The following is a 27744-nucleotide window of genomic DNA, read 5'->3' as shown; positions in this document are numbered from 1 at the left end:
GAGACACTACGTGGAGGCCACGTTGGGAAAACTGATGTGCAGATACAGGAGCGAAGCCTTTATGGACCTTCCAGGTCAGCACAGCCACCTGCTGAATATAGCTGCATGAGAGCTGACACGGGAGACCAGCAGAATGGTCAGCCAGACAACTCCAATTGCCCCGACTGCTAACCCACAGAATCAGGAGAAATAATTTATTGCTTTAGGCCATTACATTTTACAGTAGTTCCTTATCAAACAATCGATAACAATACGGAACCAACAAGTTCTGCATTTCAAAAGCTGAAATAGTTCAATAAGCCCTCATCAAAGTTCTTTTAATTCTGAGAAAATACAAACTAACAAAACCAGTAATAACATCCCATTCCCCCAAATATTTGCAAATTCGACATCCAGTAAGAGACTTATATCCAAAACACATTAAAAACTCTTACAATTAAAAAAACCCAAGAACTCAATTTTAAAATGGGCGAAGGATCTGAAGAAACATTTCTCCAAAGAAAATATACAAATGACCAACAAGTATATAAAGATACTCAGTATCATTAGTCACCAGGGAAATGCAAATCAAAACCGTAACTTTTGTGAAATACTACTTCACACTCGTTATGATGGCTACAATAAAAAAGACAAACAATAACAAGTGTTGATAAGGATGTGGAGAAACTGGAATCTCAAAACCTGTCGGTGGGAATGTAAAATGGGGATACAGCTGCTTTCAAAAGCAGTGTGGCAGTGTTACGGTACCATATGATCCAGCAATTCCACTCCTAGGTATCTACCCAAGAGAAATGAAAATGTTAGGTCCACAGGAAAGCTTCTACACACATTTTTGGTTTTGTTTTTCTTTTTCTAAGATTTTATTTTTATGTAATCTCTATGCCCAACGTGGGGCTCGAACTCACAACCCCGAGATCAAGAGTTGCACACTCCACTGATTGAGCCGACCAGGTGCCCCTTGTACACAAATGTTCACAGCAGCATTATTGATAGCCAAAAAGTGGAAGCGATCCAAACAACCATCAACTGATAAACAGATAAATAAAATGCAGCATACCCATACAACAGAATATTATTCAGCAGTAAAATGGAATAAACTACATGCAACAAAATGGTCCGTGGATGAAACTTGAAAATATTACCCTAAGTGAAAGCCAGTCACAAAAACATTTACTGTATGATTGCATTTATATGAAAAGTTCAGAAAAGGCAAATCCATAGCAATGGAAAGCAGGAAGTGGTGACCTAGGGCTGGGAAAATGGGGAGTGCCAGCCAACAGGTATGAAGTTTCTTTCAGAAAATGTTCTAAAATTCAGATTGTTGTGATGGTTGCACCACTCTGTGAATATCCTTAAGACCACTGAATTATACACTTTAAATGGGTGAATTGTGCAGTATATGAAACAGATCTCAATAAAGTTATTAAAACAAAGGAAAATGTTTATTATGTATATCCAGAGTGCAGACACCCCTGTGCCTCAGTGTTCAGAGTTCTTCCTTACACTTCCATGTGGTCACAAACACACACCTGTGTGCTCTAACCTCTAAGACCAGATCATGCAGGTGGTTTCTCTTCTGGAAACTGCTTTCTCCAGCTGGTGACCTCTATCTTTCCATTTTGAAAAATGTTCACCTGATCTAAATACTCAGACCATGTCCAAATATCCTGAATTGACCTCTATATGTCTTGACAGTTGGTTTATCCAAACCAGTTTCCCATCAAGGGCCATAAGTAAGATCTGCTTTTAATTCTTGACACGCAAGGATGTCCTAGAACTCCCAACACCACACTCAGGCACAAAGTGCTCAGAGCAGACCCAGAGGGTCTGCACGGTCAGGATGTGCGAGGGAGGCAGGGTGGGTGCAGTGCAGAAGAAAAGCCCCAGGCATCAGCTCCTCTTTGTGCAAGCTGGGTAACCGTACACAAGCTGCTGGCTTCCTTGTGCCTGTTCTGCTTCATTTCTACTAAAACAGCTCTGCCCTGGGGAGAACACTCCAATGAAAGGATGAAAGGAGGTGGTTACATGAAGCCCATGGCACCTGGCCCAGGACGAGAGCTCACACAGCGGAAAGCCTTCCCAACTACTCCACCTGTGACATTCCTAGGCTCAAGGCCTCAACCTCCACAAGCACTGCCTTTAGCACTTAACAAAAGAGGACAGGAATGCTTTTAGGCCCACGTGTCAGGGCCCTGTGGGGCTTTAGTGAGGATCCCATGGGGAGCATTCTTATTCGGAGGAGCAGCTGGGACCTCTGTGAGCACCCTACAAGATTCCTGGGAGCTGCTCATGAATGGAGGGTGTTTGCAACAGGGTTGTGGTCAAGGCTGGGCCTGCATCCTGCATGTCCCCCCAGTACCCTCCCTATAACTGTACCATGGACACATGGGAAGACCCACAGCATGCTGCAGGTAAAGCTGACAGTGCCCATGGTCAATCAGAGAGTGGTCACCCCGCCCCCACTCCTCAGGCAGAGAGCTTCCAGAGTCTGCCTTGTACCCTCCCCCTCTTGAGCCTCTGAGCTTTCTGCCCGGGGCTCCACCCACCAGGGCCTTACCCGGGTCTTGGCCTTCAGGAACACATGGCTCTCCATATCCTTGCTGGATTTACTGTGGGCCACACCAGCTTTTCTCATGGCATCCTCACTGTAACACAGAAGAAAAAGAGATGTTCACACATACCTGTAAGTCTGCTCCTGTAGGGTTCCCATGGCCAGCAGGCCCTGCTCAACAGCTGCCCCTGGGTGGAAGAGGCGCTGTCCCCCAGCATAATAGCCTGACTAAGGTCCAGGAGAGGCATATAAGGAGGAACTCTCAGCAGAGTGATAAAAGGCAAGCTGAGCAAGGTAAGGGGGAAGAGCCATGAGAAGGAAGAAACAGCAAAGGTAGACAAAGGTAGACAAAGCAGAGAAGCTACCCCTGGCAAGAAGGATGAGAGGAGCCAGGCCCTAGGAGTTGCTCACAACCAGCACAAAATGAGGTGTACGCAGATGGGACTCCCTGCTCCGCGGGAAGCCTGTTTCTCCCTCTCCCCCTGCTTGTGATCCTGCTCTCACTGTGTCTCTTTCTGTCAAATAAATAAATAAAATCTTAAAAAAAAAAAAAAAAGGTGTATGCAGATGGCTGAGCAGCCAGCACCCTCTATTTCCTACCCTCTGAGTGGCCTGGGTACCCCCATGCCAACTCTGGCATTAAAAACAGTGGGACCCCAGCTCCGGTCTCCTCCTCTGTAAAACAAAGGGGCCATGCAATGTCAACTCAGAGTCCCTCCCAAGGTAAAGGTCCTTTTTTTTTTTTTTTTGAAGATTTTATTTATTTATTTGTCAGAGAGCGAGCGAGCACAAGCAGGGGGAAGTGGCAGGCAGAGGGAGAAGCAGGCTCTCCACTAAGCAGGGAGCCCAATGTGGGACTTGATCCCAGGACCCGGAATCATGACCTGAGCCAAAGGCAGATGCTTAACCGACTAAGCCACCTAGGCGCCCCAAAGTAAAGGTCCTTATGTGGGATGTGCAGGTTCTCCAAGTGGGACCAAGGAGATAAACCTTACAAATGTGGAAACTACTTAACAAATTTGCCAACAGGAGCCTGGGTGGCTCAGTCGGTTAGCCATCTGACCCTTGATTTTGGCTTGGGTCATGGTCTCAGGGCTGTGAGGCTGGGCTCCACCCTCTGTGCAGAGTATGCTTGAGATGCTCTCTCTCTCCCTCTCCCTCTGCTCCTCCTCCCACTTGTGTTCTAAATAAATAAGTAAAATCTTAAAAAACAAAAACCAAAAAACACACACACATTTGCCAAAACATGTCCAATCAAGAGATGGAAGGCTATCACAGGTTTTCACTGGCTGATGCTCTACTAGGATGGAGCCACGCACACCAACTAAGCTTCAGCTCCCTGTGAATGGCAGCACACACCCCGCCAAACACACACAAAGCTAAGAACATGTATGCGTCTGTTAGAAAGGAAGGGGCATGATCGGCTTGGGTCTCAGGGCCTGACCCGTCTGCTCACAGCCTGCTTTCTTCCCAGAGCTGGGCATGCTGATAAACAAATGAACGAACATATCAAGGCTCTGTTGCTTCATCCCAAGAGAATCAAACAAGCCTGGTCCAGCTGGTGCTAGAGAGCCTTCTGACGCTCCAAACAAATGAACAAGCAAACCAACCAACCTACCCCAGGATACTGAAAGAGTGTGCACACGGGGCTGCATGGTCATGTTTGTGATCCTTAAAGAAACCCAGAAAGGAGGCTAGGTGCTAAGACTTAGACAAATCTGTATTAATGTGTAAAGAAACATAAAATGACCCTGACCCACAACACTGATGGATAACTCATTAAACACAGGAGCGCAGTCTCTATCCCCGTCTGCTTCCTCAAGCTGCACTGAGGCAAAGCAGCAGCAACAAGTTCCTGTTGGCCAGACAGCCAGGATGGAGCAGACCCACGCACAGGGGCAATGTGACCAGGGCCACAAGAGTGGGGCAAAAGGAACAATGCAGGAGGACAATGTGGTATCCAACTCGTGGGGAAGCAAGGCAGGCAGGCCGGGAGGACTTAGCCACTGTGAGGCAGGCATCCACACACAGAGATCACCCAGTTAGGCTCTAAGTCACTGAGCATCTCCGACAAGAGGTGACTGAGCAAACCCGCTTTCAGAAGGGCACCTCACCTGTGTCCCCCAGGGCCATCCCTGTTCCCTCCCCCACCTTCCAAGAGCAGTGGGAGGCAAACCCTGACATGGAGGCTTGCCAGGGCTGCGGGCCACAGAGCTGCAGACCAATGGAGGAGAGAGCAGTGGACACAGCCAAGAGGGCACTTGCTAGCCTGTGGGACATGCTGGAGGCTGGCTGAGGGGAAGTAGAGAGGTCATGGGTAGAAGGTGGAGCCAGGACCAAGGTGCAAAGCACAAAAAGGCAGACAGGGGAGCTGAGGGCTCTGAGACGGGACTCAGTTATGCAGATGGGCTCTGTGCCCAAGATGAGCAATCCCCGAGGGCTTAGGCAGGCTCCCGGCTGGCTAAAAGTCATCCTCCCCGGGCTGCTGGCTGTCCACTTTGATGGAGTCGGCAGACTCACAGGCCCCACACAAACTCTGTGAACCCTGACCGCAGCAAAGACACCTGGCACAATCCCCAGAGGCAAGACACAGACATCAGCTCAAGAGCTTTGAGGTGGGGGGACCTCGCCAGGCCCAAAGGCATCAGATGCCAGGGGATGTGCTGGAGCAGGAGCCCTGCCCCATCCGGGTCCAGGCAACATCACAGATGACACACACAGCGGGGGCATTGGCTGTTACGTGACTGAAAGAGCCTGAGGAACACTGTCAGGTCAGGAGGCCAGAATCAGGCCTTTCTTGACAAGGTAGAATGCACACCTTAGCAAGAGCAAACAGAACTGGGATAAACGTCCATGAAGGTGCTGGGCAGCTATGAAGCCAAGGAGGAAGGCCGCTCTTCAGCCAGGCGCCAGGACTCTGTGAGACAGCACCGTGCCCATGTCGCGTACGTGTCCCTTCCACTGCTGCACACAACGCCTGCCCAAACAGGCCCTGCATATTTGTTGGCTGAAGAATGAGCAGGCACCCTGAGCAGTGTTTTCAGTTCTGCAAACCATATTTTAAAAAATGTTTTTGCTCCTGTTTCTAGTCTGCAGATGAGGCAAAAAAGAAACCAGGCAGTTCTGCTTCTGTTACCATTCCCACATTTTCCCCCAAGGAGGGCTTGTCCTTTCCTTTTCAGCCGGCTCAGCATCTTGTCAGAGGTGCCCATCCATTATCTGGTTCTAACTGCACAGGGAACAGCTTCTCCCATCAGTGCTTAGGGGGTGGTGTCCCTCCTTCTGTACCAAGGACCAGCATGCCCACTGCATGAGCCTGTCGTGGGTCCCAGCCCCACATTCAGGGCGGCCCCCGCACAGATGTAGGACCGGCTGCTCTCCCCCTCTGCGGTGTCCCCAGGATGCCTACAGGAGCAGGGGGACCTGGATGGCCATTCCTCAGCCTCTGTGTCCAGAAAACAAAACCTTCCAGCAACCGTCACTAAACAAACGCAAACTAGCACACAAGAAGAGAGCCCTAAAGACAGAGTGGTGGTTACAGCCTCAGAGAAACAACTTAGAAGAACCAGCAAGTCCTAGTGAGCTCCGCCCACACACAAGCAAGCCTGAGGTCAGTGCCGGGAATACAAGGGCCTGCCCAGTCAGGGGAGGTCAGGGAGCAAAACCAGGGTCAGCTCACAAAGGGTGGACCCTAACTGTGGCTATTGTGCCACAGTTCCAATACCAAGGCAGTTGTCCCCAAACCTGAGACTGCCAGGAAGGCACCAGCGCCATAACAGAAGGGCCTGTCTGCTGGCCACTGCCTGGGTGTGCCCAGCCCTCTGAGGAGATGGATGGAGGACTGACACTGGCTCAGAGCACGCAGCCCGTTGCTTCAAGCTGGGCTCCACAGCTCCCCAGGTACAGCTTCTTCCTGGTCGCCATGGCTACACCAGTCTGCCTGGTCAGGGTTCAACTGGTGTCTGGTTTAGGCCTGAGTCACCTGGGGGAGGACCTGATCCATCCCACAGGCCCTGTGAACTCCACCACCAACAGGTCGGAGGAGGAGGGCTTCCTGCCCAGACCCTGCCTGCACAGAGGGCAGTGACACACCACTCTGTAACCTTAGCTCTGTGTCTGTCCACCGATCGCCCACACTGGAAACCTGGGAACCCCCTCTTCACTTCCACATTCTGACCTCTGTTCCTTGAAGTTTAAACCTTCCCCCCATCTCTCACTGCACCTGTGGTGGTCCTTCCTGATGGGCCTCTGTCTCCACCCCCACCACCTCCGCCAGCGCCCTAAGCCACATGACTGCCAGTGGGAGCGGGAAGTGGCCCAGGCTATGTCCCCGCCTGCAAGGGCCTTGCTCCTTCCCAGCAAGGCAGACAGCCATGGAGCACACTCCCTCACCCTTCCAGGGCCCTGCGGCCAAGTGTGCTGATGCCCAACCACCCCACCAGCCTGTTAGGCCCTCCAACCGTGCTCCTACCCAGGCACCCCACTTTCTGCCTCACAGAAACCTTGTAACACACCTGTTGCACCTCCTGTGGGAAGTATAGGCTCCCTTTCGGTCGGCCATGCCGTCCTGCGAACACCTTGAGAGCAGGGACTGGTATGCAGCAGGCAGTAATCAGCACCAGACAAATAACTGGCTATTTTTAACCCAAGGAGTGGTAATGCCATGCATTTCTGATGGGACATGATGTGCAGAACTGAGCATCAGTGGGACAGGTACAGGGGAAACCGGGCCTCAAACGAGCATGTCCAGGCAGCAGAGACCAGGGTGACGGGAAAAGTATGTGCTGGGGTGGGTGAAGTACTGGGCATTGGACCTGCAGGAAGCAGACAGAGGAAGAAGGGCCTGGGCTCCGGAATCACACAGACCTCACACAGACTGGGGCTCAAATTCCGACCTGGCCACTCGCCAGCTCTGGGTCTTGGGAGAGGCGCTCCATCCCCCACACACGCTACTCATAAAGGAGCTCTCTGAAAGGGCTGTGGCCAGGATGAAGGGAGGTGCGCAGAACAGGCCAGGGTGTGAGGCCAGGCCCAGCCTTGGCCCGGCCTACAGCGCTCCTGTCCAGTTCTGTGCCTCTGGCCTGCTCTGTGGCCTCAACTCTTCCCTGTCCCCAAACTGGGAAACTCAATTCATCACCTAGAGTTGGTTCCTAGTCTTTGTAATCTGAATCAGTGCAGGATAAAGCCAAAAACCTAGCAAACTGTGTGTCCTGGGAAGGTACACATGGCTGTAAGCTCCAAGTGTGCTAATGCCCCCGTGTGCCCCTTACCACTCCACCCCCAAGCCGGCGACCCTGGATAAGACATCCCCTTGCGGGGCCTACGCATCCTCACCTCATGGGTCTGGTCTGAGGATTATAGTAGCTAACGACGTCAGGCACTTGGCACACAGGAAGCACTAGGGTGTGTTACAGAAATCAGAACAGTCTGCCTAACTGCGCAGTAAGACCGCATCCCAAAATATCTCCAACGTTCAATGACGCTGGTGTCGCCCCCTTCCTAGCAGATGACAGCAGTGAGTGCGTGCAGCTCCCTCAGGCAGAGCTGCTGTCCCCCTGAAGCTGAGCCACCTGGAAGCATGCCCTCAGGGCACCCAGCTGGCAAAACACTTCTCAGAAAGGGCCTGTGCACAGGTATGCCGATGAGAAGCATTCGGCGGCGGCCTTCTCTGCCCTCCAGCTGCCTGACCTTCCCCTCATGCTCCATTCCAAAGGGCCATGGTTCACACCCAGGGGCCTTCCCACCTCTCCCAACAGCACCCTCCTCAACACCGCCCCTTCTCCAGGTTCAACCTCCTTTTCCATTGCTGAACATGTGCTTGCATTCACAGGAGAGCGAGGCCCTCTGCTTGGTCTCCTGCTGCTGTCTAAACCAGGAAGGTTCTTTCTCCTCTCAGTGTCACAGACTCACCCTCCTGCCTCAGGTGGACAGGATGCCCACCCACCTGTGTGAGGTTTTTGTTCTGCGCAGAGGAAGGCTCTCCTCTTTTGAGAACCACACACTCATCAACCAACTGACATCTCATGGGGCAGGAGTTTTGACAGCCCTGCCTCACCCCACCTTACAAGAGAAGCTTCCAGATGAAGTGGCCCCTGTGTGTGCAAAGAGTCTGTTCACCCACCTGGGACAGGACTTTGCAGCTTGCCTGGGTGACCCTTCACCCTGTATGTGTAAAAGCCCCAATCATCAAAGTACCAGACAACGACAGGAGAATAGTTATATAATATTGGGCTGAGGAAGGCTTTCCTAAGCACAACATCAAAAGTAGATACCAGGGGCGCCTGGATGGCTCAGTCGTTAAGCGTCTGCCTTCGGCTCAGGTCATGATCCCAGGGTCCTGGGATCGAGCCCCACATCGGGCTCTCTGCTCGGTGGGAAGCCTGCTTCTCCCTCTCCCACTCCCCCTGCTTGTGTTCCCTCTCTCGCTGTGTCTCTCTCTGTCAAATAAATAAATAAAATCTTTAAAAAAAAAAGAAAAAAGTAGATACTATATAGGGAAAAAGATCTTGCCAAGTTAAAAAAGATTCCTACCACATTTTTAACCAACCATCTACCAAAGAGACAAGCAAAAAGTGCCCCTGCTACTCCAGGCCCTCGGCAGCTCAAGCCCGCCCCTGATGTTGGAGGAGCAAGGCTCTAGCAGCCCTGCTTCCCTATCAGGTGCTTGGGGCAGCACCCACCCCACCCGCACCCCATTCCTGGGCAATGGCCCTGTATGTTTGGGAGTAAGTTCCCAGCACTTGTGACACAGCCTAGGATTACTCTATGTTTGGTAAAGCAGAGCTCAGGCCAGCACAAGAGAGAACTGTTCCACCCTCTCTAAATGCCGGCTGGGTCCAAGCATTGCCATGGTGGAGGCCTAGCCCGAAGCTTCTGCCCCGCCCCAGTGCCAAGGAATCCTGTGAGCCTGTCCCCAGGAGAAGGGCCAGGAAGTGAAGACAGACCAGAAGGAAAGCAAATCACTACACTGGCCCCAAGCAGGAAACACAACTTTGACTTAAATTAAGCTGGTTTAAGCCACAGTCTAAATAAATATGTTCTCGACAACAATTTCATTTAAAAATAAAATTAAATGAGATATGAACCTCCAGGCTGGAATAAGGAACTGAACCTGCATGTCTAATTTTGTTGCATCTCAAAACTCCACTGACACTACAGAAAAGGGGGAATTTTGTTTTTCTAACACAAACTCACAGAGCCAGGAAGGACAGGAGTGATGGCTCCAACAACAGGATTTTAAAAACTGGAACGCTGATGGCCCGGTGGTGATGGAGATGGCAAGCCAACCAAGAAAGCAGAGTCCTAAGAAAGTGACAGTGAGGAGGGCTGAGAGCCAATCCAGTGACAGCCCCAGATCTTCACAAGGCTTTGGAAGGGGCGTGCCAGGCACTCAGGGACCAAGGGTACATGGAAAGATGTCTGGCATCCTCTTCCACTTCACACTGCTGGGTAACCACTTCCACACTAACAGACACCTGAGATTTATTATCTGGAAGGCAGCTATGCTCACCACTATACCACCAACGCAAGATTTATTATCTGGAAAAGCATAAAATGGAGAGTCATTGGACTGGGAGGGGGGATTAACCCACCCAGCTGAGAAGGCACAGGGAGGATAATGAAAGAAGCAGACTATGTGGCCACTGAGTGTCTAGATCTGCACTAACTGCTGAGGCCGACCCACTTGCCCTTCTGCCCACCTGTGGCCTCCTTCAGTATGGCACTCAGGCCTTCACTCTACAGCCCAGTGTTTGGAAGACCATGTTCTGGAGGAAAGACCCAGAACCCGAAGCTATATGAGCCTCCGGGGAAGCTGGCAGTGGACAAGCCCCTCGTGCTCAGAGTGTCCTCCTGTCTTCCCCATGCCTCTCTCTTAGAGTGAACCACCACCCAAGGGCCCCCAGACACTCTCACATGGCAGATAAAGGCCCCATGAGAAAAAATGCCAAGAAACTATCTTTATTTTCCAGAGAGATAAGACGTTGTATCCATTTAACAAGAAGAGAATTCTATAAAACAGGAAGTCAGATTACCAAAAAAAAAAAAAAAAAGAGAGAGTGAGAGAAAGGAAAAAAAAAATAAAGGCAGGGCGCCTGGGTAGCTCAGTCATTGGGCGTCTGCCTTCAGCTCAGGTCATGATCCCGGGGTCCTGGGATCGAGCCCCACATTGGGCTCCCTGCTCAGCAGGAAACCTGCTTCTTCTCCCTCTCCCACTCTCCCCGCTTGTGCTCCCTCTCTCGTTGTGTCTCTCTGTCAAATAAATAAATAAAATCTTAAAAAAAAAAAAAAAAGAAAGAAAAAGTTCTTAGAAATAAAAGCAGTCAGCAGTGAAAGGCCAGAGATAAAATTGAAGAAATCTCCCAGAGAGTGCAGCAAAAAGACAAAGAGATGGATACAGGAGATAAAAGATAAATCAGAAGAGGACTGAGGGGGCAACATTCAGACACAGGGGGAAAAGGAAACACAGGGAGCGGAGGGAACGTGGATCCCTGTGACATGATTCGAAGACACTTTCCCTGCAGCGCTGGACAGGAGTTCTGGGAGTGAGGGAAGTCGCCCCGCAGCTCACTAGGAAAAGTGCTGGGCCCGCACAGCAGCATCAGAAACAACAAAGCATGTGGGATGCGCTTCTCAATCCTTGACAAAGCATTTCCGACTGAGAAGCCCACATGTACCCGGATGGACACGGTCTCCAGAAATTGAGTTCTTTTTCTAGAAGCTAGTAGACTGAAGGAGTGAACCAAAAAGAACACACCACAGGAGACAAAAAGCAAGAAACCTAGCCCCGGAGCTGTGCAACTTGAGAGATGGACGCTGCCTCTGGCCTCTGCCCTGAGAGCTCCAGAAGGGAGGCCCAGGGAAAAAGCTGGAGCTGACAGCCAGCCTGGCAGCACTGAGCATGGGGATAACTATACTGAGAGGTGACTGGAAGGTACGGGAAAAGTCAGCCACAGGTACACAGAAACTGGGCACATTTTTAAGAAGGCAATTTTATTCTCAAGGAAAAAACAAAAAACAAAAAACCTTGTCACAGTATGCCACAAAGGTTGTCTGAGGAGTATTGTTTGTGTAGGCATAAAACATAAGTATTCCTTACAGATTTACCCGGGAGGTAAAATGCTGGTAGAACAGGGAGCAGCAGAGATAATGGCTGTGTAAAGGGAGCTACAGAGAAAGTCAATACATAATTCATGAAACTCATCAACGTGATGACCCGAGACAGCGGCATGGGCACATTACTCAGAATCACAGGCACATGCCAGAAGAAAGAGCAGAGTCACAGCGGAGGACTCGGCGAGTGGGAACCCACCATGGTTTCTTGGGGGGTTTTTTTGTTCTTTGTTTTTAAAGATTATATTTATTTTAGAGAGAAAATGTGCGCACAAGCTGGGGGAGGGGCAGAGGGAGGGAGAGAGAATCTCAAGCAGACTCCCCACTGAGTGCGGAGCCCAACATGGGGCTCAATTTCAAGACCCTGAGATCATGACCTGAGCCAAAATCAAGAGTTGGAGGCTTAACCGACTGAGCCACCCAGGTACCCCAGTTTATTGTTTTGTTTTTAACCACTCCTTGACTTTTAAAACTTATGTGCATATATATTATTTTGATAAAATAAGAATTAAAAGCTAAATGACAAAATGCACATAAAAAGTGTACCACGTACTCTGCCATAGAGAAATACTCAGTGAATGCCATATTTAATAAAGGCCTCCTAGAGGTGCAGGGCTGGCTCAGTGGGTAGAGGAGCATCAACACTTGGCCTCAGGGTCATGAGTCCAAGCCCCATCTGGGGCACAGAGATTACTTTAAAAAAAAAAGATCTCCTTCATCTTTCTAAACCTTCCAGACTTAGGGAACCTGGAGACAGGATGCTCATACTTCATTGGCAATTCTGACCCCAGGAGCACCCCGAAAAGCCTACCACACATTCCCCCCGTTCTCCCAATGGGCCCTCGGTCAGAGAGGCCGTGGGCAAAGCAGTCCCCTGCATCCCCCCATCCGGCTGGAAAAGGCCGTTCCCTGTCCCCCACCAGCGAAGGACTGTTCAGTGGGTCTTCCGACCTTCACCAAGTCCTTAGAAAGCTCCAGAGCAGCTTCTTGCACCTCCACTGGTCTCCCCTCCTCTCGGTTCCCCAGTGGCGGTTTACTGCCCCAGTGCCCCAGGTGCTTTCATCTCGGAGGCAGGAAATGACTAGACACCAATTGTTCAATCCCCAACAGTAACCAATGCAAACACCTGGCCTCGACAGGGAGTGGGCCTTCTTGACCTCACAGGTAGCCGTTAGCATGCTGGCCAAACCATATCCCAGACTGCAACTGCTTCCTTGTCTTTGTGGCACCCTTCTGCATTCTGGTTCTCTGACTTTTTGAAGAAACATAAAGTGTTTTCTAACCAGATAAAAATATGTATTTCAGAATTTAACCAGCCACCTACATATAGGAAAGAGTATTTTAGTCTTGCTGAAAGAAATTTCTTAATCATACAAACACAAGAGACTGAAAGTACTTTCTTTTCACATTCCTCTTGGTTTGTTTGATCAAGCTCTCCAAATTCTGCTCTTAAGATTTCTCAATCCCCAACAAACTAGATCAATGGAAGAACTACTAAAGAGGATACCATTGCCCTTAAAAGGGCATGTTGTTATTTGAGCTAGTTCAGAAGACTACACAAACTTTGTCATTTACTCCAATCTGCTGGTTTGCCCTCCACAGGACCAGGAGACTGGAGAGGCCTTGAGATCCCTGTTCAGGTGCTGGCCTCTGGGCTCCAGGACTGGGATGGCGCTGGCAACCCCAATTCTAGCCCCCAGCACATCCCACTCACCACCAGGCAAACACGCGGTTAGGATGCTCTCCGCCAACCCAAGAATTTATTAAAATGCTTATCTCACATGATTTTGTGGTATCTGGGGGAGAGAAAAGCCCTATCTTCTAGAGATCTGCACTCAAGGACTGGCAGTTGAAATCATATGGTGTCTAGAATGTGATTGAAAATAGTCCAGGAGGAGGTGGAGAGGGATGGGTGAAACTGGCCATATGTTGCTAACTCTTCAAGTACCTGGGAGATCACTCTTCCATCTCTACTTCTGTGAATGTTTGGAAAAGGCCATAATGGAACTTTTAACAAGATAGTAAATAAAATGCTCATGTCAAGCATGCAGGATGACTGTTCAGAGGAGCCTGGAGGAGGCTTACTCCCAAGAGTGTGCCACTGTGAGGCCATCCTGGCTGTCACAGAGGGAGTGACCATGCACTCTGAGCCACCCCGGCTGCAGAGTCGTGTCCGTCCATCCCCCCCGCCCCGGACTGAAGAAGCTTGGCCCTCTGAAGGGCAGTAACCAATAAAAGTCTTAAGAAATCTGCTCCCACACCAGAGGTCAGTCCAGTCCCTCACTACCCAGACAGAGCCCAAGTATGGGAAGAGTCCCATCGGCTAGAAGCCTAGCTGTGCCCATGCCTTGTATGAACCAGGGACATAAGCACACAGGTCCCAGTCAGTCAGCCCCCAGGAGACAAACAATCTGAGCTGTGAAAAAGCCAAAACTCAAACTGAACTCGAGTCTAACTCCACTTTAAAAATACTAGTATATACATGTACTTACATATTTAAAATACATACATACCAAGGTATTCACCCACAGAAACAGGACTGGAAGGCAAAAATCAAACTGTCACCAATGACCATCTCTAGGCAGAAAGACTATGGAAAACATCTTCCTATTTTAAAATCCCCTACAACGTTATCTGAAAAGGAATTAAATACTGCATCCACCAGTCCTGAACACAGGCACCAAAACAGAAGACAGAGGCAGGCCCAAGCTGCTGGGACTGGCTTCCCATGCCCACACTGCCTTACCCCAGTCTCTCCACACATCTGCTCTGCCCACCACAGCCACCGCCAGGGCCTTCTGCTCAGCCTCCTCTGCTGCCCCCACCCACTTCACTCCTGCAGCTGACTGCTCTTGCAGGTTTGCTCCTTGCACCACCCACTGGCTGCTGGACTCTCTTCTTGGAAGGGCTGACACCCCTGCACACTCCACACACCATCACTTTGTACCCCATCCCCCAGAAGCATCACAGAATCACGGTCCATCTCCCTCAGGGTGCATACTTGCTGAAAGAAACAGTTCTCTCTCCTCCCTTCCTCCTGCGCGTACACACACACACACAGTCACCAAATTCCAAAGCTGCTTTCTTTACAGGCTCTCTTCCTCCCAAATCACCCTCTCCATTCTCACTGCCATGGCACCCAGTAGGTCTCAAATTTGCGTGTGCTTTCAAAATCAACAAGGGTGCTTGTTATTAAAGGCAAGTTCCTTGACAACGCTAGATGTTGGCCAGGATGTCTGACAAGGGGAACTCCCCCACATGGTTGGTAGGAATGTAAATGGCACATACCACTTGGGAAAACTGTTTGGCAGACCACGGTGATGCTGAATTCAGGCCACCCCCCTCAACCCAGCCTGGATGCGCAGCCCGGAGAGTAAGTGCATATACCCACCAGAAGACATGACCCCGAACACCCCTGGCACTGTCTTCACATAACCAACAACTAGAATTAACCCCAATGTCCAACAAGCATAGAGCAGAAAAGTAACCTGGGGTGGAGTCATGTAACAGACAACACGTGGCATAAATAAGAACAACAGCCACCCATTAGGATGATCATCCATCACAGACATGATGCTGAATATAAGAAGCCAGACACGGTGTGACTCCAATGACAGGAAATTCAAGAACACATGTCTCCGTGGCCCAGAAGCCGGAAGAATGGGAGCAGAATCTGCATTGTTTAGCTAAAGCACAGGGATGAGCCTGCTGGGTGCCAGGCCTGTTCCAGATGCAGCCCGGGCTATGGCTATGGGGCATTTACATGTGTCAACATTCATCTAGCGGTGTCATGCTGAAGATGCGTCCTTGTGTCATTCAGTGAGGTAGGTTTGTTATACTTCAATATAAAGAAGCACCGGGAGCCCAGGTGGCTCAGTCAATTAAGCCTCTGTCTCTTGATTTCAGCTCAGGTCATGATCTCAGGGTTTTAAGACACAGCCTCACATCAGGCTCCATGCTCAGAGGGGAATCTGCTTCTTTCCCTCTCTTCCTCTGCCCCTCCCCTGCTCTCGTGCTAGCTCACACACAACCTTGCAAAAGAAAGAAACAAACAAACAAGCACCACATGAGACAACCAGAGCTCCTAAGCCCTGACCCCATCCGTGGGTTTGGACTTGGGTTTGGACTGGAATGGCCTTGTGCCTGAATTGTGAGTACAGAGCACCTGGGGAATATTCCCTCTGCACTTTCATAGGCGTGAATCCTCCCCAGCATGAATCGAAGCAGACCCGTAGCTTTGGAAGGGCCCAGGATGATCCATCAGAGCTTCACCACTACCCTCCCCACAGAGCTTCTCAACGCAAATCTGGCATTCTTTCTACTTTACAACAGGGGCTCCATCCCATACACAGTGGCTAGATCACTTCCTCAAACATCACTTCTCATGAGGACTGAAGCAAAGTTTTGTTTTTAAGATTTTTCATTTATTTATTTGACAGAGAGCAAGCATGCATACAAGGAGGGGGAGGGGCAGAGGGAGAGGGAGAAGCAGACTCCCTGATGAGCAGGGAGCCCAACGCAGGCCAATCTCAGGACCCCGAGATCATGACCTGAGCTGAAGGCAGACGCCCAACTAACTGAGCCACCCAGGTGCCCCAGGACTGAAGCAAAGTTGGAAAGGGGTGGGGAGCAGAAAAGAAGGACAGTGGGGATGGGGATGAACCACTTCTTAACCAACAAGCATCCCCCCCACACCTCCAGACTTCCCTCTCCTGGACTGGATGCAAGTGGCTCAGCTCAAAGGCTAACCAGCAGCTGGGTCCCTCCTGTTCCCTACCTGCCCCCACCCCACCAGCAGATTCCCAGGCAGAGAACTCAAGAGAAGCCTATGGGGCCAAGGGCTAAGAGAAAACAGGGTCCAGAAAGAGGAGGGAGCAAGACAGAACTTGGCTGCTATTCACCAAGTACAAGCACCAAAATGTGTGTAAATGAGAGAATGGGTAAATCTGAGGGAAGGGTGTACCAGAGCACTCTATACTATCCTTACAACTCTGCATGTTTGAAACAGTCTCAAAATAAAAAGCTCAAAGTAAGGACAACGGGGACTTCCAGAGGTCAAATGTCTTCTCCAAGGACTCACTGCCCTAAGTAACAGCTACTCCACCTCAAGATACTTAACCCATTCAATCAGGGATCTTTATTAACCCCCACCAGGTTAGCAAGAGAGTCACTATTAAAGTGGAAGAGAGCATCTCCCTCACAGGGTGGGTTTCAAGATCATTACACCTAGGCTTCTAGTGTATCCTCTTTGCTCTCCAGGACTGGGTACTCATTTATTTATCTGTTAAAGAGAACCACCTCATATGGGGTGTCTGGGTGGCTCAGTTGTTAAGTGTCTGCCTTCGGCTCAGGTCATGATTCCAGGGCCCTGGGATCAAGTCCCACATTGGGCTCCCTGCTCAGCGGGAAGCCTGCTTCTCCCTCTCCCACTCCCCCTGCTTGTGTTCCCTCTCTGTCAAATAAATCAAAATCTTAAAAAAAAAAAAAGATAGAGAGAGCCACCTCGTAACCGTTGTGGACTCCCTGTCTTCAAATAAGAGTCTCTGATTAAAGAAAAAGGGGTGGGGGGCTCTGAATGAGAAGTGATTCAGTGTGGAGGAGCACTGATGAGAGAAAGCCCTGGAAGGCCATCAGAAAAGAAGCCAGCACTGTTTTCCACCACCCTACCTGTAATCATGATACACCTCTTATCCAAGCCAAGGCACCTTGCCAGGAGCTCAACGAGATGCAGATGTATAAGATCAGGTCCTACACTCAAGCAATTTATAATACTGTTGGCAAGGCAAAAATCAATAATGAGTGTAAAGACAGCAAAAAAGAATTCATCTGTTCAGTATGCAGGATGCACCCAGTGCGGGCCCTACAAACTCAAGAGGAAGTAAGAATTGCCATGGGCTGAGCCATCAGGGCTCATGAGGAGGAGATGAGGCCAAGGCCAAACCTCCAATGGGGAAGAGAAAGAACAGAAAAGAGTGAAAGCAGAGGGCCTGGCATGGAGGAGGGAGCATCTGGCTGGGGCTCTCATACCAGCATGGAGCGAAGGCCATCTGGAAGGACAGTTTCAGATTGAAAGGAGAATGCTTCCTAGCAGGGGCAGAAAGGAAAAGAATCATCTTAGGAAGGCTGTGGTGGCACTCAGGGCCCTGGTGAGGGAGGACACCCACTCTGTGATTTTCCACCTTATGGTATAGTAGCTATCTGGGACCACAGCTCCCTCCTCCTCATGTGCAAAGAGGGCCCACCTCTTCTTCAAGACTTCTGACTACAAAAGGAACATAAGTTTATTGTTAACAAAAATACACATGTACTGAAAGTTACAAAGAAAATGAAAATTACTCAGATAACTAGCTAACAATGTCTATTTAACATAACTCATTCCAGGGGCGCCTGGGTGGCTCAGTCGGTAAAACGTCTGCCTTTGGCTCAGTTCATGACTCCAGGATCCTGGGATCGAGCCTGAGTTGGGCTCCCTGCTCAGTGGGGAGTCTGTTTCTCCCTCTTCCTCTGCCCCTCCACCCACTTGTGTGTGCGCTCTCTCTCTCAAATAAATAAATAAATAAATAAAATCTTTAATTAAAAAAAAAAAACCTCACTCTGGACCACGTGTCCTGCTTGCTCTTCTCAATATCAACGGGTTACAGAACATCTCCCATGTCATTTTGTTTTTAAAGATTTTAAGTAATCACTACACCCAAAGTGGGTCTCGAATTTACACCCCAAGATCAAGACTCACATGCTCCACCGACTGAGTCAGCCGGGTATCCCTCCCATGTCTTTTTTTTTTTTTAAGAGACTTATTTATTTGAGAGAGAGAGACAGAGAGAGTGTGAGCATGAGTGGGGGGAGGGGCAGAGGGCGAGAAACTCAAACAGACTCCCCACCAAGCCAGAAGCCTGACACGGTACTCAATCTCAGGAACCCGAGATAATGACCTGGGCCAAAACCAAGAGTCGGAGGCTTAACCAATTGAGCCACCCAGGCACCCCTCTGCCATGTCATTTTTAACAGCAGCACTGAACCTGCCATCTCCAGCTCCCACAACAAATCTAACACAGCTCCACTCCTGACTTGATGTGGCTATGAGCATCCTCACTGCCAACAGGCTTTGAATACTCTCCTGCATACAGCCTTGGAGGAAATGCCTAAGGAAGTAGACATTTTAAGCTTACTGGAATAAACAGTATTGTCAAACAGCCTTCCAGAAAAATAGCCTCGTTTACGTGCCTCCAGCAGCAGCTTGTGAGGATGTCGTTTTGCCTGTGTCTTCCCATGCACGGTGTTAAGACTTTCTCCAATTTTGGGGGCCACCTGGCTGGCTGATCTTGATCTCAGGGTTATAAGTTCGAGCCCCACACTGTATGTAGAGATTACTTAAAAATAAGGGGCACCTGGGTGGCTGAGCCGATTGAGTATCTGACTCTTGAAGCTCAGGTCTTGATCTCAGAGTCATGAAATCAAGCCCCACACTGGGTTCCACGCTGGGCATGGAGCCTACTTAAAAAATTAAACAAACAAACAAACAAACCAACCCTGGCTCAGTCGGAAGAGCATGGGATTCTTGATCTCAGGGTCATGAGTTCGAGTCCCATTTGGGTGTAGAGATTAAATTAATTAAAAAAAAAAAAAGCAAAAAAATTCTTGAAAAAAAAAAGACTTTCTCCAACTCTGAGGTGAACACCCATCAGGTTAGACCACTATCACCACAGAGCCTGAAGAGGCCTCTGGCGGTGCTTGGGAATCCACTCGCACAGCACTCCTTGCGATGCAGGAATCCCCATGAGAGATTCAGACTGGGGGAAACGAGTGTTCAAACAATTCAAGTGCAAACTGGTTAACTCTTCACAGAATGTGTGTGAAGAGGAAGGAGGAAGCGGGTGGCCTGGTGTCCTGGAAGGGTGAGTGGGATGGGACTGCAATATTGTGCCATGGGAGGGATGGGTCTCTCAGACAGGCGAACAAACAGGATGCAGAACAGCCAGGGCAAGAAAGAGCTGGGCTCTTCTGGGGATCCACAGGCAGCCAGTACAGTGGGCTGCAGACCCTGGAGGAGGGAGTCAGGCTCAGAGTTGAACCCACAGGCAGTGGGTGGCCACTCAAACATTCCCAGCATCAACATAATGGGGGTCAGGGGGTGGAGTCCATGAAGCAAGAATTGATAGCTTGAAGCTGAATGTGGATACATGGACATGGGGCCTTTAAACTACACTACTGGGTTTTAGCATTTAAACTTTCCATTTTGAATTTTTAAAAATTCATTACAATTCCTCAAAAAATGTACCCTCTGGTATATAACCAACATTACTGTCCTGAGGAATGCTTTAAAGTGACAGTGACAGGGAGATGATCGTGTGACCACCCGGGACTGCCCCACACGGAGCCTGGACTAACCACAGCCACCCTGTCACAAATGGGAGTTAAAGAGTTGGAAGACTTCCTGTCAGGAATGGATGTAAGGGCTGCCAGGTGTGGTAGGTGGGTGGGGTCTCTCACAAAAGGGAGCTGGTGAGGCTGGGAGGCTGGCTATAGCCTGCGTGGAGGCCAAAGATCATTGGAGGCTTGCTGGCTGGCCCTTCTGCCACTGTTTGGGCCCCACTGACTCACGGGGAGTTGCTCAAATTGCCAACAGGATGCCCATCGGCACTTGGCTTGGGTTAACTTCCAGCTACCATCTTCCCTCTACCCCCAAAAGGCATGACCTCTCTTTCAAAAATTAAAAGGCGGTTTGCCTCTCTTGTCCTGCTTTGCTTCAGCAAGCATTCATTTGTAACATGCAGGGTATAACTATAAGCAGCAGTGACCTCTCCTCTACACCTCAGTTTTTCCATCTTAAAAATGGGAGTAACAAATACATCGACTGACTGCGCAAGTGGGAACTCAATGAGCTGACATAGGTCAACTCTTGCAGTAGGGGTTTATGTCAGCTCCTGTTGTTGCTGCTGCTGAGAAAGTCCTGACCCCTGAGCAGCTGAGGGCCCACATCCCCTCAGGTCACTGTCACTCCTGGTCAGGAGGCAGTAGGACCAAGGTTCAGGACCCTGAAGTCAATGGCTCCACAATCACTTCCTGATTGCCATCAGGGGCACTAAGGCTTGGAGGTGGTCAGAGAGACGGGCCCCTGGCCTCAAGGAATGGACATTTTAATGGTGGCTTATAAACAGAAGGCTGCGAGCCAGCTCAGTTGTTTAGATACCAACCAGGCTATGAAGAAAGCAGTGGGGCTCAGGAGCTTCCCCACTGGAAAACAAGGGCCAGAATCACACCAGTAGGGCAAAGGACTGTTAGGAAGCCTGAGTGGGATAAGCCACAGAAAAGGCTCAGCCAAGACTCCCTTGCTTCTGCTTGGAGGACAGAACATAACACACAGGGAGCACCTGGGTGGCTCAGTCAGTTAAGCTTCTGCCTTCGGCTCAGGTCATGATCCTGGGGTCCTGGGATCCATCCCCAAGTCAGGATCCCTGGAGCTCAGCAGGGAGTCCGCTTCTCCCTTTCCCTCTGCCCCTCCCCCTGCTTGTCTCTCTCTCAAATAAATAAATAAAGTCTTAAAAAAAAAAAAAGAACATAACCCACAGGCAGAATCTAGACATGCAAGTTTCAGGGCACTCCCCACTGTCCTAAGGCCTCTCCAGGCCCTTGGAAGTTGCTGTTCAGTTGTCTGTTCTTTGTTCCTTATGAGTTTTTTTTTTGCTTTGTTCATTATGTTTCTAGCTAAATAGCACTCAACTTTCTCCTTACAGTCCAGGCAGAAAGCTCTGGATCTCCTAGGTCCCAACCTGGAGCTCAATCTCCTTTGAGGGCTTCACCAGAAGAGGTGGCTGACCTGTCTGCCCTGACTCTGCTACATGTTCCCTGATCTCCTGGCACTTGAGTAGAGCCCTGATACACACTGCCCTTCCCCACCTCCCACCCCCCGGATCTCCTCCCCTTTGCAATCTGTTCAGCCCAATAGACATTTATTTATTTCATGTCTGTATGTGCAGTCTGCTGTACTGAGAGGTGGGAGGCATAAAAGTCTCAAGAATAAGATGGCACAAAATTTTAAAAGAACGCGACGAGTTGATTGATGAAGTCCTTTCATTCATTCACTACTTACCCACTCTATTTCAGGTGCAGTGCCGGCTACTACAGATACATGCTTGCTCTCTGGGATCCTACAGACCAGACACATGTTCCACACTAACCCAACAATCCCCCCAGGAAGGCCCAAGGCCCACAAAGGCCAGCCTGAGAACTCTAAGGTTGGGGGGAGGGGGGCTTCTCCTGCAGTGCTGCAGGGAGAGTGGATGTTCAATGAAGAGATGATTTGAACTCACCAACAGTGTCACCACTACCCTCCCCACAGGCTCCTTCAAGTGTCATCAACTCCCCTAACCAGGCTTGGGGGTTTTACCTTCACCTTCCAAGGCTCCTACTCTTGCAAGAACCTAAGGAGGAGGCATCTGCTAGGGCTCAGCTAAAGATCTTTACATTCCCCCCCAACACCTTCCCTGTGATACTACTGGACTCCAGCCATTTCATAGATGAGGAAGATGATCCAGAAAGGTTAGGTATCCTGCCCTCGGTCACTCGGCTAACAAGTGGAGAAAGTGGGGATTCCAGAGCTTCACATGCATGCTGGCAGAGGTAAAGAAGACCTCTACAGTACAAGAGGCGGCACACACAGCCCTCAGGAAAATACTTAACTCTTGCACACATCGACAAGTGTTTATATGCCTACAGCAAACTACATTCCTGTATTTCCTACAGGAAACTACAAGGGGCTGAGATCCAACATATCAGAGGGGATGACCCACTTTAAGCAGGATAAGCAGGGAAGGATCTGCAGTATTTGGTATTTAAGCAGACATCTAAAGAACAGGAAGAGAAACTGGTCATAAATGCAGTGGGGGGAAGTCTACCCATTGTTGAATACCCTAAATACTTCATAATAACTTGTTTAAAAAGAGAGAACCAAAAAAGAAAAAGAACTTAGAATGTTCAAGAAGCTGAAAGACCAAAGACCAGAGTTATTGGGCCTGCAATCCCAAGCACTGTTCTCTCTTGGTAGATATTCAAGAGCCAGGTGGAGACAGTAAACCAACTACCAGATGCTTCTCCTTTTGTTGAAACTCCCCAGTGCTTCACTATGCTTTCTTTACTCCCTCATCTATACAAATTACTTGGGTTCAAAACATTTCCCAAGATACCCTCCTTCAAACAACAGCATAAATATCAGAGGAAGTTAGAATTAACCCTGTGAACACAACAAATCAAGGCACCAAGAATCATGACTTTCAAAGTGAACCCTGGAGAGAAAACAGACAAATCTGAGAACTGAGAACACCACATCATGTCAGGCAGACAACCTCTGAAACTGCTTCTCCCAGCAGGGGTAGCAGAAGGGCTCCCCAAAGATGTCCATGCCCTAATCCCAGGAACCTGGGCACATGCTATGTTTATATGGCAGAAGGGACTTTCCAGATGAAATAAAAATTATAGACTTTAAGATAAGAACATCATCCTGGATTATCTGAGTGGACCCAATCTAACCTGAGTCTTTACTAGAGAATTTTCTTGGCTGAAGTAAAAAAGATGCAGCCGAAGAACCCACCCCTGATGGAGGGGGCCATATAAAGTATGACCCGAATGCAGACCTCCTCTAGGAACAAAGACTGACCACTGGCTGACAAATAGTAAGGTACAAGAACACCTCAGTCCTACAACTGCATGGACTGAATTTGGCCAACCGCCTGAATGGGCTTGAAAGCAAATTCTACCACAGAGCCTCTAGGAAGAAATGCACACCTAACCAACATCTTGATTTCAGTCCTGTAGGATCCTAAGCAGAAGACTCAGCTGAGTCCACCTAGACCTTGCACCTACAGAAACTGCCAGGTAATAAATGTGTTGTTTTAAGCCACTACATTTGTGGTCATTTGTTATGGCAGCAAGAGAAAAACGAATACACAAGCAGCAATCTGGCAAATAAAGGAAAGAATCCAGCTTGCCTAGAAGCAGAAGGAAATTGAATTATGAAGTATCCAGTCAGTCCTTGACACCCAGAGACTCTTCAATTGCCCCCCTGCCCTCTGACTCTCCCCCACCCTCCCCAATTTCCTCTGATGGCAACTCATCTTTCTGGTTCTTTGGTCTCCCAAAACCCAAAGAAGAATCTTTGCCCTGAGGGCTTTTCTTGCTGAGCCCTGAAGTGGGCCAACCCTCAAGATTTCCTCTATAGGGGCTCAGTTGGTTGGGCGTCTGCCTTCTGCTCAGGTCATGATCCCAGGGTCCTGGGATCCAGCCCTGTGTCAGGCTCTCTGCTCAGCGGGGAGCCTGCTTCTCCCTCTCCCTCTGCCTGCTTGTGCTCGTTCTCTCGCTCTCTCAAATAAATAAAATATTTAAAAAAAAAATTTCATCTCCAGACAACTCCAGGGGATCAACACCCCCCCCCAAAACCCAACACAATGTTCACTGGTTCTGCAATATCTGCAGAATTGTCCCCAGACTATTCCATAGCAGTGCCCAGAGCCACTAACTCTACAGACCCCACACCTTCCACTGTACTAAGAGGCTTCCCGGCCGGCATTCCGTCCCACTTCCTTCCTTCCATGCTGCTGCGCTCCACCCCCTGCATCCAGTTTAGTCATCAAGGACTGTCTATGCTTGCTCTCCCCTTTCTCTGGAATGGTCTTCCTCTTTCAGTTTCCACCACTGTCTAGTGCAGGCCTTTATAATCTCTTGCCGACTAGGTCATTCCACAACCATTTTATGGAGCAATGTGACAGGCAGTGATCTAGCAATAGGAACACAGGGATGAAAAATGACAGGTCCCCAAACTCCAAGAGTTCAAAACTCATAATGGCCTAACTGGCCTCTCTCCTCTGTTCTTGATCCATCTCCAAGGACTCCGGGAATCTTCCCAACTCTGGCATTTCACTACCTCAAAGCAGGCAACATGCCAAATACAAGCTCAACTCCTTAGCACAGCACTCCCACCACTAACATGTCAGCACCTGCTCACCCTCATTCCATTACCATCTCCTGAACCTCCTTTCTCCTCAATCCCCAGAACTCAGCCTATAGCAATGTCCTCCAATGCAGCGAGAGTTCACACTTCCCTACTACTCAGCTTGGAATGATGGCCTTTCACCCTCCTACTTGTCTTTTTAGGGCTCAATCTATTCGCCACCTACTCCAGAAAGCTCCTTCTGCCCTGCTCCAGCGAACTGTCAGTTTTTTCTAGGAGAAAGACTGTATTGTAACTGCTCCTTTATGGTAGCGCATTCCCTGGGGGCAGGGGCTGTCTCAGGCAAATTTGCGGCTAGCACAACATCAGTAAGCTCAGTAAAAGACTGTTAAATGAAACAAGCAGTGGGTGGTGAGGAGCTGGAGTTCCACTAGATGCAGCCTAGAGCGCACTGGCAGCCCCTGCATTGAGGGGTTCAGCAGCTGAAACTGTGGGGAAGAGGTATTAACCCCAGCTCTTCACTCCCTCCTCCCAACCGACGGTCGCTTCCTGACAGCCTCTTCCTGCCACCCTTCGCAAAATCCACACTGGGGCGGTACTGGGGGGCGGAGGCAGGATACCCGTGGATTCTCCATCCCCCACCGCCCACAGCCCCAAGTACCTAGCCTCCCAACCTCATCTTCCATCCACCCCCCTCCAATCTCTTTCTTTCACTCTGATGCGCTTTTCTTAAAGACGAATCACAAAACACCCAGATCTGCTGCTAAAGCCAACACGGGCTGCCCCTTTCCTTTTTCGAATTCAGTGTGATTCAAAGCAGGGGAAAGTCTGCAACCAAAGCACACAAATGACGAATGAGAAAGCTCAGGACGATGACTCATAAGCCAGGGCTCGCTGGTTTGCAGAGTTCGGCCCCGGGAAAGCTAATGAACAGTCAGTATCAGCCAAGAACGGAAGGGACAGCCGAGGGCTCAGCCGCGCCCTGGGACTCACGCGCGTCCCGGGAGCCTTCGCCCTCTCGGCGCCCCCAGGCCCTAGTGGGTCCGGCCGCCCTGGATCTCCCGCGAGTCTGACCCGGGCCTCGCCCTCCGAGCGGGAGGGCTGAGGGGGGAAGGTCCGGAGATTTCGCCCTCTAACCCGGCCCCTACTCACATTTGACTGACCAACTTCTGCCGGAAGGCGGCGCTCCGCCAGTCGGTCTCCTGCCCCGAAACGTCCATGCCGGTCCCTCCGCTCCCACCACCCGCGTCCCGCTGAGCCGCCGCCGCTGCCGCCACCGCCTCTACCGCAGCGCCAGGCCCGAACCCGGAAGCCGTCGGAGGCGCCTCCGCCGCGCCGGAAGCCGAGCGGGAATTGTGGGAAATGGAGTCGCGCGCACGGGCCTGTGGGAAATGTAGTTTCCGGGACGCACGGGGAGACTTCTCGGCGGCCCCCCTCCCGCGTACCCCAAGCCCCTGGCTCTGCTCCCAGCGCGGATGTCGCGCGGGACGGGGACTCCAGATGCTCCGGGCTGACCAGAACGGGTGTGGGAGAGCCATGGCTGCATAGTACTCCTGATATACTGCCCACAGCTGACCCACGCTGGCCACCCCAATTTCGTGTGACCCTACTGTGTGCTGGCCTCACCAACTCCGCGAGATCTGCACCCTTCGGCCAAGCTGCTAGCGATCTACAGCGGATGCCATGGAGAGGTTGTTTATTTATCAACTATTTCTCAGCACCTACTGTGGGCAGGGTACAGTGTCAACATGATCCAGGCTCTGCTTTCCTGCCACTACCTTACAGTGCCACATCCAAAGTGTGACCAGATAGACTTTCCTCACTGCTTTTCTCTGTTAGACTTTTGGAATCTCAGATCCCACTGTATTTTGTAGGGGGTGGTGATATAAGGAGCCTAAGCCACATTTATTAAATTCTGGACGTGGGCAATCTTGCTTGGCCCAACAGCCATGTCCTGTCTGAACATAGTTCAGGTCCTTGCTGGAGGCCAATGGCACACAAACTTGTTGGGTGGAGGCAAGAGAGCTGGAGGTGGAATGCAAGGGGGTGGGGGAGCCTGAGAATAATTTTAGGAGGATAAGAGTTCTGCAAGATGGAATCTATGTGGCCCTTGTCTGCACCTCCGGGGTTTGGGATGGGGGGTAGGTGGCAAAAATCCTAAGTCCAAATGGTCCACAAGTGCCAAGTGGGCAATCACTAACATGGGCCTAAGAGAGTGTGAACTGGCACCTACTGATGCCTGTTAAGTGCCAGGCCCAGGCTAGGCTGTGTACACCCCTTGTCTCTGTGTCCCAGGCAGGAGCTTGGCGTGGGGTGAGGTGGAGCACAGGGAGAGAGAATGTGAGCAGGTTCCCCAGAGGGGCCCCTCTTGTCCACAGGGTTTCAGGTCTTGTGTTGATAGGAGAGCTTTTCACATCTTCAAACTTTTTTGTTCATTCTCCTAAAAATAATTTTAAAAAATTAAAATAATTTTTAAAAACTCTGTATTTAGGATGATCAACTTGTTCTAGTTTCCCTAGGACTCTTGGGTTTTAGCTCTGGAAGTCCTGCATCCCCGCAACCCCCTGGAATCCCAGGCCAACTGGCATGATTGATCACCCTATCTATATCCCTCTTGCACATTAAAAAAAAAAAAGGAGCTATAATTCACCTTTTTACAGTATACAATTCACTGTTTCTTAGTATTATTCACATATCATAAGATTGTACAATCATCACCACTCTCTTGCACATTTTTTAAAAGATTTTTTATTTATTTGACAGAGAGAGCACAAGCCGGGGGAGCGGCAGGCAGACGGAGAGGGAGAAGCAGGCTCCCTGCTCAGCAGGGAGCCCAATGAGGGGGCTGGATCCTAGGACCTTGGGATCATGACCTGAGCCAAAGGCAGCCGCTTAACTGACTGACCCACCCAGGTGGCCCCTCTCTTGCACATTTTAAACTTTTTTTTTTTAAGTGGGCTTCACACCCAACATAGGGCTTGAACTCATGACCACGAGAGCAAGAGTCATATGCTCTACTGACTGAGCCAGCTTGCCCATTTTTAGGTTGACATCTAAATACTTTTCTAAATACCTTTCCAGTGCTGTGACTGCAGTGTATCCTATATTATATATGGGTTTCAAATGCATTTTGTTATTT

At 50.0% G+C, this 27744-nt stretch overlaps 1 protein-coding gene across 2 annotated transcripts in view; it reads right to left on the bottom strand.

Moving 5' to 3' along the window:
- Positions 1 to 25908, bottom strand: part of MED15 (mediator complex subunit 15) — a 63484-nt gene extending 37576 nt beyond the window's left edge. For both annotated transcript variants that reach the window (XR_004676326.1, XM_034989173.1), the window contains exons 1-2: positions 25758 to 25908; positions 2558 to 2645 (exon numbers count right to left, since the gene is read on the bottom strand). Coding sequence is in view for 1 of the 2 variants with exons in the window: in XM_034989173.1 (XP_034845064.1) it covers positions 2558 to 2645; positions 25758 to 25825 (156 nt within the window). In the remaining variant the exon portion in view is untranslated. The remainder of the gene's footprint in view (positions 1 to 2557; positions 2646 to 25757) is intronic.
- Positions 25909 to 27744: the final 1836 nt, after the last annotated feature.

Source organism: Mirounga leonina, unplaced genomic scaffold (assembly GCF_011800145.1).
Source record: "Mirounga leonina isolate KUSES-001 unplaced genomic scaffold, KU_Mleo_1.0 Mir_481, whole genome shotgun sequence".
Taxonomy (NCBI): Eukaryota; Metazoa; Chordata; class Mammalia; order Carnivora; family Phocidae; genus Mirounga; species Mirounga leonina.
Note: the sequence above shows the minus strand (reverse complement) of the source record. Positions and strands in the feature narration are given on the sequence as shown.